The sequence below is a fragment of the Passer domesticus genome, chromosome 1 (genome assembly GCF_036417665.1).
Source record: "Passer domesticus isolate bPasDom1 chromosome 1, bPasDom1.hap1, whole genome shotgun sequence".
In the NCBI taxonomy this organism is placed as follows: Eukaryota; Metazoa; Chordata; class Aves; order Passeriformes; family Passeridae; genus Passer; species Passer domesticus.
Genome location: NC_087474.1, coordinates 3,084,258 through 3,097,258, shown reverse-complemented (window position 1 = coordinate 3,097,258; position 13,001 = coordinate 3,084,258). Strand labels below are relative to the sequence as shown.

Here is a 13,001-nt window from a genome sequence, read left to right as displayed (position 1 = left end):
TATTTTAATGCATTTCACTTTCTGCTGTTACATACAATGAAATGTTCTGCATTTCCACAAAAACCCACAGGAACATTAACCAGACAAATAAAGATCACCTTAAACAGAGCATAAAACATCAAGCTTAAGTGCAATTATGTTCTCCAAAGCACAGAGCAGAGAAAAAAGGAGCTGAAAAACTGCAGCACGCACCTAGCTGTGTACAATTACACAAGCTATACATAATTACTTTTGTTCTAATTACTTTGCATTAGTATCAAGCTTTATTGTATTCTAAATTCTCTGCCAAAAAGTTGTCAGCCAACTACAGGTGCCTCTTAAAAGCCAGAGCTGCAACACTCATTGAGTGTTACCCACTTTGGAAAATAATGGTATTTACAGATACCACAATGCTCAAAGAAAACTTTAAAGAGTCTTTTCAGACCTCCTATTTCCTGGATTGCTGGAACTCTCAAATTAGTGGAAGCACCTCCCTTAGCCCCTAACCAGAAGAATGTTTTTAGATGATATGATCAGCAGCTGGTGATGCTGAACCAGCCAAACTGTCCTGCAGCTGCAGCTGCTGAGTGGCAGGAGGTGACTCCACGTGCCTGCCATGACTGCCACCCACCCTGGAGCAGGGACAGGGACACTTGTGAGCTCCAGGACTTATTAAAACCAGAAACCCACAAGGCAGCCCCAGTTCCTGTTGATTAACAGACCTGCACAGACAGCAGTGCCACGTCCCCAGAGTGTGGCTGCTCTGCCCTTTGCACAGACAGAGATTAGGGAAATGTGGGAAATGTGCCTCAGGAATCCCTCTGCAGCAGCTGGGAAACTGGAGCAGGTGGGACGCAGCTGGTGGGTTAAGAAAAAAGTGATTTTCTTCTCAGTGAAACCATTGCAAGCTGGTTTCTTGTCTGGATTACAGAGCATCGTGCTGCCAAAATGGGCTTGCTGCACTGGAGGGGCTGTCACTGACATGAAGGACAATAATCAAACCTTAGCACCACAGGGATGAGGTGGGCAGGCACCTCAGTGCCTCAAGAGCATCACACCTCGGCAGATGCTGCTACCAATGCAACCAAAAAACATTCTGAAGGCCTTGGAGAAAGGGAGTCTCAAGAATGAGAATCTCATCTCCAAAAAGTCATACAGACAGGGAAAATTGCTCACACAAGAGGGGCCAAATTTGGGAAGAGGTTGGCCAGGCTGTGGAATCTCAACACCCAGGGGCACAGGATAGTTTAATCAGCTCCCCTGGCCCAAAAGTGGCACCACAATCTCAGCCTTGATCACATTATATCACTGCCTGATGCAGGTATAACCTGCAAGGAAAGGCTCAGCTGATCAGTCTCCACCCCAGACACTGCCAGTGTGGGAAATTCAGCTTTACTTAGCAGCTGCAATTTTTTTCTTTTTTTTTTCTTCTTATTCTATTTTTTTTTGGTGATTTTTTTTTGTTTGTTTGATTTTTGTTTTGTTTTATACAGTTTTACTCAGAGAGTGCCACTTTACTAAAGGCACACACATGGTTAAAAGTTGAATCAGCACAGCAATATTTGACTGCAGGTAACTTATGTATAGTTCTTAAAAATAAAGAATGAAATAATCGTAAATCCACTCCCTATCTCAGTGCTGAACATTCCTTATTATTATGATTACTATTATTATTATTACTATTACTATTATTACTATTATTATTATTAAGTATAATAATATATGAAATAATATAATATAATATAATATAATATAATTTGTAAAACCCACAAATTTACTATTTAAAAATTTTATAAAAGTTTATTAAGGAATAAAAGGGATAAAATCCAGTGCTGGGGTTCTTGGCTATTGGCCAAAAGCACAGGGTTAACTTAGATCATCTCCATATACTGTTACATTATATATACATGCATATTCATAAGAGTTTATACATATTCAGACATTCTTTTGAGTTTAGATCTTCTGCTTGGTTTTCTATTTTATATTTTTAATGTTTTTATAAAATATATATTTTATATTTTTGTATTTTATTTTATATTTTTATATATTTATATTTTATTTCTTTTTATGGTTCCATCCTGTTGTATTCTCACTCCTTGATAACAAGTGTCAATAAATCCTGGGTTTCATTGGTGCTCTGATTTCTGGTTTAATCACTTTTTAATCAGTTTCTGTATCTTGTCTTTTAGATAAGATAGTCCCCAAATGTGAGAAATCACCTAATTATTTTATAGCATTTTCTGATGAAAAAGCATTTTAATGTTTTACACTCTTTATTATGCTACTGTCTAAAATATTACATATTACACTACGATTTAAAAAAGCTATATGGTGCATACATAAACAGATTATATTACATCAAAATGTGAAAAGCACATTCACTCTCCTGTGAAAATGTAAAAAGTTTAATAAAGGACAATAGGAGACAAGGACAATGGAGTAAAGTTTATTACGGCTGGGTGCATCCACTCAGCCAAGAGCACACTGCTATCTTTGGCGATATCTTTCAAATATTTAAATATTTTAAAAAATATTTATCTTTAAAATATTTATATATTTAAAATATTGAATATTTTTATCACATCAGCCTGTTGCATATTCATAGACCTTTATACATAGTAAGTTTTCCTCCAAACCAATTTACATGTTTCAAGAATTGTTTAGCACGGCTCCTCCTTGGGTCTGCCTTTTTACAACATGTAGATTCTTTGGTTGTAGTTTTAGTCTATTCTTGTCACTTTTAGTTTTTTGGGCTTTGGTGTACACCAAAGACAGTGAGTGCTGCTGGCTGGCAGATCTGTACAGGTGTGCCCATCCTGTGTCCATTGGGTGTTATCCCATCCCAGCAGGCATTTAACACAAGCACACTGATATCAGCTGTTTCACTGAGCTTAATTACCAGCAGAAATAAAAACTGTATCTTTATAACAAAGTTGCTTTAACACTACACATATAAAATCCATTTTAATAATTGTAAAAAGCCAATATTATAATTTGTACCTATAATGAAAAGCAGTAATTAAAATTATTATTAGTAAGAATTATTTTCTATATAAATAAATAATATCAATAATACACATTATTTTAGATATAAATAATACAAATAATTTATGTTTTATTATTTGTAATAATACAAATAAAATAAAATAAAATAAATAAAATAAAAATCGTAACTATATTAGGATTTTGGTCATCAATAATGTGAAAAATGACCAGATTATATTGGCTTTGGCATTTATGTATTAGCCTATGCATGTTGTTAGTGATTATAATTATCTAGAAGTAGTACCAATTATAGCTCCTTTTAGCTGCATTTAGTATAATATAATCTATCTTTACTAAATGATAGATAACATAATCTATCATTTAGTATAATATAATCTATCAGATTATAATAGATATAATACAATCTTTTATTTAGTACAATATAATTGATAGTCTACACTGTATTACTCATAGAAATAGGAGTGTAATGAGTATAATATCTATGTATTACTTATGGAAATGATGAATGTATTGTGTTATAGACCTGTGCAAAACATAAAGAAAAACAAAAAGGCTTTTGTGTAACTAAAACCAGTGTAAGGCCATCCACAGACCAACCTGTCCCAGGGATGAGATAACCCTGCCACAAACCAGAGCACCGGAGGACAATTAGAGAATACCATGTTAAAATTCAGGAGGACACACTAAAATCCTATCAGAGGATGGGAAACAGCAAGATGGAGGCACAAGAAGAAATAAAATATATTGACCTGCCACACAGGATGTCATGCAGATAAGCTGGAGTGTGAAGAAGTTGGACAAAAGGGGCTCCAAAAACATCAGAAAGTTCCAAAGAATGTTTGAATAATGCATGAAACACATGAATATTCATGTATTTTAGTGATGTAACTGGATAAAAATAACATTGTCTGTATATACCAGTGTGTTCTCTGGCCAGCAGCACCCCAGCTGGAAATACTGTCCCTTCTTTATCCTATTACAATAATAGCAACAACAACAATAACAATAATAATAATCGTCATCATAATATATTATTATTTATTTAACTATCTATATAAGGACTATATATAATTATTATAGAATGACATAATAATGATTTGAAATATAATTATAGAATTATTAAATAAATACCAACATATATAATTATTATACTAGATTATTATAATGTATAATTTATTATTATTATTATTAGTAGTAGTAGTAGTAGTAGTAGTAGTAAACTTTTAAAACCCCTAAGCAGTGAATTTTGTTATTCCCAATTCTAACTTGCACAACAAAATGTAATACATAAATACGAAAACCAAAACCTATATTTGTAATTGACAACAGAACTTATAATTGAATGCTTTTCATTCAAATTTATTTCAAGTTTCATTCAGTTTTTGGGCTTGGGGTTTTTTTGTTGTTTGGGTTTCTTGTTTGCTTATTTTTGTTTTGCTTTTGGTTTTTTTGGTTTTTTTTTTGGTTTTTTTTGTTTTTCGGTTTTGGGTTTTGGGGTTTTTTGGAGTTTTTTGCGGCTTTCTGGTGTTTTTTTTTCCATTTGGTTCTTGTTTTTTTTTTTTTTTGTTTTCGTTTTTTTGTGGGTTTTTTGGGGTTTTTTGGGTTTGTTTTTGGTTTTTGGTTGGGGGGGTTTGTTCACTTTCTGTGGTTTTTTTTTTTTCTTTTTTTGAGTTTTTGGGGGTTTTTTTGAGTTTTTTCCTGGGGGGGTTGTGTATTCTAGCTTTTGGTTTTTGGGCTTTTTTGTTTGTTTTTCGTGGGTTTTTTGGATTTATTTTTGGGGTTTTTTGGTTTTTGTATTTTTTTTTTCTTTATTCGTGGGGTTTTTTGGCTTTTTTTTTGTTTGTTTTCGGCTGTTTTGGGGTTTTTTTCTGAGATTTTTGTGGGTTTTTTTTGTTTTGTTTTGGAGGATTTTTGTTGGTTTTTTGTGGGTTTTTTTGTTTTGTTTTGCTTTTTGGTTTTTTTTTTCTTTTTTTCTTTTTTTTTTTTTGTTGTCTTTCCTTTTTTTTTGGGCGGGGGGGGGGCGTTGGTGGGTTTTTTGGTTGTTGTTGTGTTTTAGATTTTCTTTAAATAATATTTTCCCCCCGTCCTTTACAACTTCCCTCCATCCCAAATTTCTCCCCGCCTCCCTCCCTCCCTCCCTCCCAGCCGTGGGAGGAGCTGTTTCCCCGTTTCCCCGTTTCCCATTTCCCCGTTTCCCATTTCCCCGTTTCCCATTTCCCCGTTCCCGATGCCGCGGTCCCCCCGGCATCGCTGCCCCGGCCTCAGCAGCATCCCCGCACCCCAAATCCCCTTCTTTGGCCCTAAAACATGGACAGCGCCTTCGTGGAAGCGGTGGCCGCATCTCTGGTGAGAGAGTTTCTCAGTAGAAAGGTAAAACTTGTGCGGATTTCCCGCCGGGGCTGGCAGCGGGGAAAAAGGGGAATTTTGGGATGCTCGGGGGTTTATCCCGAAATCGGCCGGGTGGGAACGGGGGAGGTTTGGGGTCAGCAGCTGGACTACATCTCCCACAGTGCCCTTTCATTGCCGGCCGTGGAGCTGCTTCCTGCTGCTCAGGGGAAACCCATCCTTGCCTTGGCATGCCTGCGAGACTGGGAATTAAATCAAGAAACGCACTTTCAGCTTGGTTTTTCTTGTTGTCTATTTTTTTTTTTGAGGTTTTTCTAAAAAAATTAAATTTTTCTTTTCTTTTTTCCTTCGTTAATTTCTTGTTTTGCTGTTGCCCTTCTGTTTGCAAGAGGCATACAAAGCCTATTTTTAAAATATTTATTTATTTTTTACATTAAGGCAGAAGGTCACGGTTTTAGAGAAACTGGTAACGAACATTTCCCCCCCCCCGGTTTTCGGTAATAACTCAGCAGAAAACCCATTTTTTGGCAAGGGGGAAAGGAATTGAGATAAAGGGAGGGAAGAGGCTATTGTACCTGTCACAACTTTAATACTATAATGCAAATTTTGGACTGCACAGGCATGTGGGGAGTGTGGGATTGAGCAGACTGGAAACCACCTTCACATTTCCATGTGGCAGCACCTATTACTTTGTATTTATGTTCAGTCCTTAGGAAATATTGCTGATGTTGGACTCCCTGTGTCAGGAGTGAGTTGTATCAGAAATTAAGCAGCCACTGTCCCATTAAGTGTTACACAAACCTCAGTCTCATGTTTTTCATCCTGTATCCAAATTCACATTTTAAAACAAGGGGCACTGATAATGCTTTGTGCTTCTGCTCCCCCCAGATCTTTCATACACATCACAGCCTACAGAGATAATGATTTATTTACCACAAGTTGCCCTCAATTTCATAAATCTGAGCCAGACGCACTGTCAGCAGAAAAATAAATCCTTTATTGTGACAATAACCCTTGACAGAAGGAATCAGGGCTTTCTCTCTCAAAATAGTAGCCTGGTGTTGTACCACTTAAATGATTTTGGGATCCAACTCTCAATAAATCAGTGTCTCCCCCCAGAGAGTGAAATTCCCATGGCTTTTGTCTCTGAGGTGCCCATGGGTGCTGACCACAGACTGAAAGTTGAAGTCTGAGGACCCCAAAGCAGCTGATGCCATGGAGATCTGACTGATTTCCAGCCTGAGGCTGCCTGGAATAACTTCAGCTCGGGGCCTTTCATACAGACCATCAGCCCTAGGAGGCTGTTCAGCAGCTGAAGTCACCTGCATAGAGGTTTTTGGCTTTTTCTGTTCAGGAATTTCCATCTCACGTGGCCACCTCAATTATTCTCACATCCATGGGCAGCTATAATTCAATTTTGTATCATCACAGCACAGGTTCTGAGGGTTACCTGCTTACAAACACACAAGTTTTGTGTCACACCCAACAAAACCCAGAGTAAAAGCTTTGGGGTCTGACACTTTTCCTTCTCAGGGTTTGAAGAAAACCATCAGCACCATGGACCGGGAGTTTCCCCGCTCTGCACTCAGCATCAACAACAGGAATGAGCTCAGGAATGTCCTGCACCTGCACTCCCTGTACAAGCAGAACAAGGTGAGGGGATACCTGGCACCGTGTGGAAGTGTCCTTGCTTGCCCATTTCCATTTGCAGCTTTATATGTGGCACAGCAGATGGAAATTACACTTTTAGTATTTATTATCCTTGGAAATGCAATGTAAACAGTTCACTCATAACTTGAGGCATCACAATGCTTTTGGTATCTTCATATAAAGTCTATAAATGCCACTTCAAAAAACCTTCTCCCAGTGTAGAAAACCCTCTCCCAGTGTAGAAAAAGTGCATTCTAGCACAGTTTCCACACTTTGGAATATTTAGCTAAAATGAGAGTCAGAAATCACCGTGACAGGTTGCTTTTTTGTGTCCTGCTTCCTTCACTTAACACAGCAGCACCCTTGAGCTCTTGATATTCTCTAGCTGCCATCTTCCATTTCCCTGGACTGTTTGTACAGTCACTCCTGGGATAAACCCTCAGGTAACTCTAGGAAACAGTTAAAATGTTCAGTAGCTGTAGAATGTAAAAATCATGTCCTGCAGCCAGACTAGCACAGCGTTTCAATAGTCACCATAACTTTATTGTTGAATTACTCCCTTTTCTGACCCAGAGCTGGGGCAACTGGGAGGTGTTTTAAACACTTTTATTCCATTTTGAGTCTCATGAGAAGGATGAGACAATACTGATGTTATAATTCACACAGCACAATCAGAAGTCAACTATTTCCTAATTACAATACATCATAAAGTGTTTCTTGGCCTATCAGCTTTAGCCACACCATGCTGAAAATGCCTCAAAGCTAATGATCTAAAATTATCCCTTGTGGGTCTTATTACAATGTATTTGTCATAGCTCTATTTCTCCAAAGGATCCAGTCTTATTTGCAAGGCTATCCTCTGAAGCTTGGTTCCATTTCTCTCTCAGCAATGTCTGTCCATTCCATGGCATTTCCAAGTCAGCATTTCTCATCTCAAGGTTTGCACACAGATGCACACACTGTGTGAGCCTTCTGTCAAGCTTTGAGAATTCCCTACAAATTAATTTCCCCCCCTTTCTCTTTTTGGCCAGGCAAAGGAGAACCCACTGAAAACGCTGCTGGAAATTATTACTAATTACTTCCTGGAGCACCGTGGCACTTCCAGGAGCTCTGGTTCCAGCTCTGCTCTGGCAGCTCCTCAGAGTAAGAGCTCAGCATCCCACCCACCCGACCTCCTGGATGAGGAGCATGGCAATGCCAGTGCCCTGGATGACAGCAAAACTCAGGCCTCCAGGTACTGTCTGATTTATTTCTCTTTATTTCTCTTTGCCCTGTGCATTCGCTTATTTTTTCTTAATGAAGGGAAAGAGTGTTAAATGTTTTATCATTTATATCTTGAGCTCAACTTTGTTTTGTTACTTATCCTCGTAACACCAAGCTTAACTTTGCAGATTGTTAAAATTTCCTGTGCAAGCCACCCTTCAAAAATGATCTTTTATGTTCCCTACCAATTATGAAGACTGATAACCTCAATTGCATCTTTCAGTCACTGAAGCACATTGAAATAGGAGATTTCATGCCTTTTACATTGGAAATACTCAAATTGAAGCAGGTTTGGAGGTATAACAAACCACCTGTGCTCAAACTATGACTATTCATGCCTTACAAAGGCAAAAGCAAGTTTTGCTGTCTTAAATTCAGTGTTGTTACAAATAGTGTAGGTTCAGACCTTTCAGAATACCTGAAAATGGCATGTAACCAAGTTTTTCATTTATTGGTGCCTCAAAGAGGGTTAACAGCCCTGCACTTCCATAGAAAGCTTTTAAAATGGGCACAGAAGTGTAATTCAGCATCCCAGCCTCCACCCTCAGGGAATTAATCAGGTTTTGTTCTTCCTCCTAAATGTAACATGCTCAAAGCAGCCAAGTCTGAGCATCAGTGCATGAAGAAAACCCATGAAGTCATTTCTTACAGGGGAAGAAAGCCAAGGATGTTTTAAGTTTAGCTCAGAAGCAACACCTGAAAAGGAGGCAGTGCAAAGACTTTTTCCCCATTTTTTTCTTCCTATTTTTGTTTTTTTAGTCCCTTTTTTTTTCCCTTTCATGGATCTCTCCCACAGGGGAGTCCCTGACACTGCTCTGGGAGGGCACAGCAATGCCCAGTGGTGTTAATGTTGGAAGGGACCTTAAAGATCATCTCATTCATCCCAGTCCTCCATCCCAGGCTGCTCCAAGCCCCATCCAGCCTGGCCTTGGACACTTCCAGGGATCCAGGGGCAGCCACAGCTTCTCTGGGCACCCTGTGCCAGGGCCTCCCCACCCTCACAGGGAAGAACTTCTTCCCAATATCGAATATAATTTTCCCCTCTCTCAGTTTGAACCCTTTTTACATCAAAATATGTAAGCATGGGAAGGTGTTACCCATATTATAAATAATTGTGACACATAATAATGATGACATAATGTCCTGAAGTCCTACATCCACATGTTTAGGTGCAAAGTGACTGCATTTGATTACCATTTCAGGATAAAAAGTAACTTAACTTGACAGCAGTGCTCTAATTAGCTGGTTTTATTAATTTACTTGTGAATAACTTTGCAGTTTTAAGCTTTTCCTTTTTCTTCCCTCTAGGTATGATGCTGAGAATCCCCTGGATAAAATCCCTCCACCCAGAAAACATCAGCACAGAAGTGAAAAAAGCCACACAGGGACAACCCACGGCAGTAACCTGCCCTGTGCTTGGGACAAGAAGTTACAAGACAGTCGAGAGGATTTAAAAGCAGCTGTGATTTCTGAGGAGCTGAAATCCACAGGGAAGGAGAAGTCCAGGCTCAGGGCAGGTCTCATTGCCAGAGGAATGATGGCTGGACCAGTGGCAAATCCACCAGAGGTGATTCCCAACACTTTACAAAATGCTTGGCTTGCCCATGGATTTTATATCCAGCCTGCTGGGATAAAAAAGTCACTTGCAAATAATGTTCAAATGGCTTCTGCATGTTAATTCATTAAATCTGCAGGCTGAAAAGAAGGGGTAAGTTAGGGAAATCCTTCTGCTTCATTCAGAATTTCAGATTTAGCCACTGCAGGCAACCACCCCTGCATCTCTGTGATCTCAGTCACTGAATTCCTTTATAAATCTTTCCCGTTCTTGAAACCTCTTGACAGATTTGGTTTTCCATTTTCCTATGAAAATTGCTTTGTTACCTTCACAGTATCTGTTTTACTCTGGTTTTTCCAAGACCCCACATTTAATCAGTAGCAGTTTGGAACTGAAAATTGCTTTCAGTTGAAAATATGTTTCTGAATTGTTCAAATCAGACAATATTCCACCAAGAAGTGCTTTCAAAGCACAGTTAAAATTTTCTTGCCTATTTTTTTTCCTGTATGCTTCTTTTATATAACGACAGGGACTTTTCCAATGTAAAATTAGGCTTGTGATAATGAGAAATTAAAATATTTAACTGTGATATTTAGGTAGTATTGAAGAACATATGGAAATTCAATGAATTAGTTGGATATTTGTAAATATCTCTGATTTACAAGTAAAGACTAGATACCTGTAGTGGTAGATACCAGTAAAATATCTTATATATCTTGATTTTTCTGAGCTGGATACAACCCCAAAATTAAGCTCTTAGGAGGTGATTTGTTGTTGTTCCTGGTAAAATAATGGAAAACATATTTTAATGGTAGGTAGCATCTTTAATACTGGTCAAATTTTAAGTGCAAGTGTGTGTCTTATTTTATTACTGATTATTCAAAAAATCTGATTTACCCTCTAAGCTGATTCCTAAAAATGAATGAATAGGTCAGTTCAGAAGTCAGTGTTTGAGCTTTCTTTTGCTTTTTTTGTTTATTTAAAGATAAAGGTGAAATTTTAATCTGTGGTTTTCATGGCTCTTTCTTCCAGGATCCCCAAAAAAGAAGGCTTTCCAAAAGATCCACGAGCATCAGCAGCACAGCTCAGCCCAGGGGTGAGGAGCATGAAGAGCAGGACCTGAGTGTGCCAAGCCCTGATTTGCAGGAAAGCAAAGCATCTCCCACAAAATCCCACCTGGAATTTGCATCAAGGACTGTGCTAAGCTCACACACCAGTTCTGCCTCTGAAAAACCAAGGAACAGCCCCAAAGATCCAGAGGACTTTTTATCCAAGCTGCTGTCTGAGAAAGAAAGGGCCAAGACAGAAGAAAGGAAATCTCTTCCAAGCTCTGGTGCAGACAGCAGTGAAAAAAGCCTTAAAGTGAGTGCTCCTCACAGACATTCAGGGGCTGGGAGAGAAAAGAAGGAAAGATCCCTCAGGAAAACTGAGAGTCGGTTGTCAGGCCACAGGTGAGAGTATTTCTGGGGGTATTATGCTAAAACAGAGTTTTTATTATTTTTCTGCACTATTTCATACTATAAAAGTTTTCAAAGTGTCTCCCTCAGAGAACTCCAAATATATATTTTTGGCTTTTCTCTCTCTTATGTTCTTAATTGATGATTTTAAATTTTTTTTCTGGATAAAATGTAAGAGTGGGAGGCATAGCATTTTTTAAATGCATACACTAACACTGATTTCTTAAAATTATTATTGCTATTTTTTCCAGTTTAATTTCTTATTGAGACACCATATATGGAAACCCTATTGAGAAGGAAACAATTATACATTAGGTATTAGTACGTTTATAAGTTAGGGGCTGTGGGAATTCTCAAACTGGGGATCTGCTGGAGCTGCAGATGGGTCAGGAGTGGCACTTGCTTCCCATCTGGAATCAAAAATTTGCTGAAAAGAGCATTCCACAGTGGCAGCATTCCACATTCATTTAATTTGTAAAAGATTAATGTGTAACAGGCCAAAGTACCACAGTCTAAAGTCTTAAAAACTCTGGTTTCATACAGCTTGACTGATTCTGTAAGGTAGTGCTGATCCTATAAAGTAGTGCTGATCCTATAAAGTAGTGCTGATCCTACAAGGTAGTGCTGATCCTATAAGGTAGTGCTGTCTCATCCTTTCCACTGTCAGGATGATTTTTTCCTCACACTCCTCTTTAATTTAGGCAAAGAAAGCTTCAGTGACCTTTGGCAGCTCCCCAGCAAAGCTGAGATTATTGAGTGTATTCCTGATATTGGCTAATCAATGAAGGAACAGTTCATTATGGATGAGCCCCAGAGGTGTGGTGGAATTCCCTGGATGGAGTTCCCTGGGAGGACTGTTGCTAAAAACCAGTGAAAAGTCTGATACAAACCTCACTTTTTAGCAGCTGGGTCCTGCATGGGGGTCACAACAATCCCAGGCAGCACCACAGCTTTGGGAGGAGTGGCTGGAAAAGCTGCCCAGTGGGAAAGGGACCTGGGGGTCCTGGTGACAGTGGCTGAACACGAGCCAGAGTGTGGCCAGATGGGCAAGAAGGCCAGTGGCACCTGGCCTGGGTCAGCAGTAGGGTGGCAGCAGGGCCAGGGCAGGGATTGTCCCCTGTGCTCAGCACTGGTGAGGCCACCTCAGATTCTGGAGTCACTTTTGGGCCCCTCGTGACAAGAAAGACTTTGAGGTGCTGGAGCGTGTCCAGAGAAGGGAACAGGGCTGGGGAAGGCTCTGGAGCACCAGGAGAGGCTGAGGGAGCTGGGAAGGGGCTCAGCCTGGAGAAAAGGGGGATCAGGGGGGGACCCTGTGGCTCTGCACAGCTCCTGACAGGAGGGGACAGCCAGGGAGGATCGGGCTTTGCTCCCAGGGAACAGGGACAGGAGGAGAAGAAATGGGCTCAAGCTGTGTCAGGGGAGATTCAGTTTGGATATTAGGGAAGATTTCTTCACTGAAATGATGGTCAAGCATTGGAACAGGCTGCCCAGGGCAGTGATGGAGTCACCACCCCTGGAAGTGCTCAGGAGCAGTGTGGACGTGGCACTTGGGGACAGGGTTTGGTGGTGGACAGGGCAGTGCTGGTTGAACTTGATCTTTTCCAACCTAAACAACTCTGTAATTCTGTGGTTCACTCTGATATGTTTGGACACACTGACACTTCCCAGCCTTTGGAGAGGCTGGGCTGGAAGTGGGTGACCCACAGGATGTGCTGCCATCCTGTCTGTGCTCCATCCCTGCAGGC

The 13,001-nt window shown here is 39.7% G+C and overlaps 1 protein-coding gene across 1 annotated transcript in view; it reads left to right on the top strand.

Annotated features, from left to right (window-relative positions):
* Positions 1-13,001, top strand: part of MINDY4 (MINDY lysine 48 deubiquitinase 4) — a 76,557-nt gene that overhangs the window by 1,834 nt on the left and 61,722 nt on the right. Inside the window, exons 2-7 of the mRNA XM_064421545.1 lie at positions 1,473-1,551; positions 5,131-5,355; positions 6,865-6,984; positions 8,013-8,215; positions 9,553-9,811; positions 10,832-11,250. Coding sequence (XP_064277615.1) covers positions 5,293-5,355; positions 6,865-6,984; positions 8,013-8,215; positions 9,553-9,811; positions 10,832-11,250 — 1,064 coding nt within the window. The 5' untranslated portion in view covers positions 1,473-1,551; positions 5,131-5,292. The remainder of the gene's footprint in view (positions 1-1,472; positions 1,552-5,130; positions 5,356-6,864; positions 6,985-8,012; positions 8,216-9,552; positions 9,812-10,831; positions 11,251-13,001) is intronic.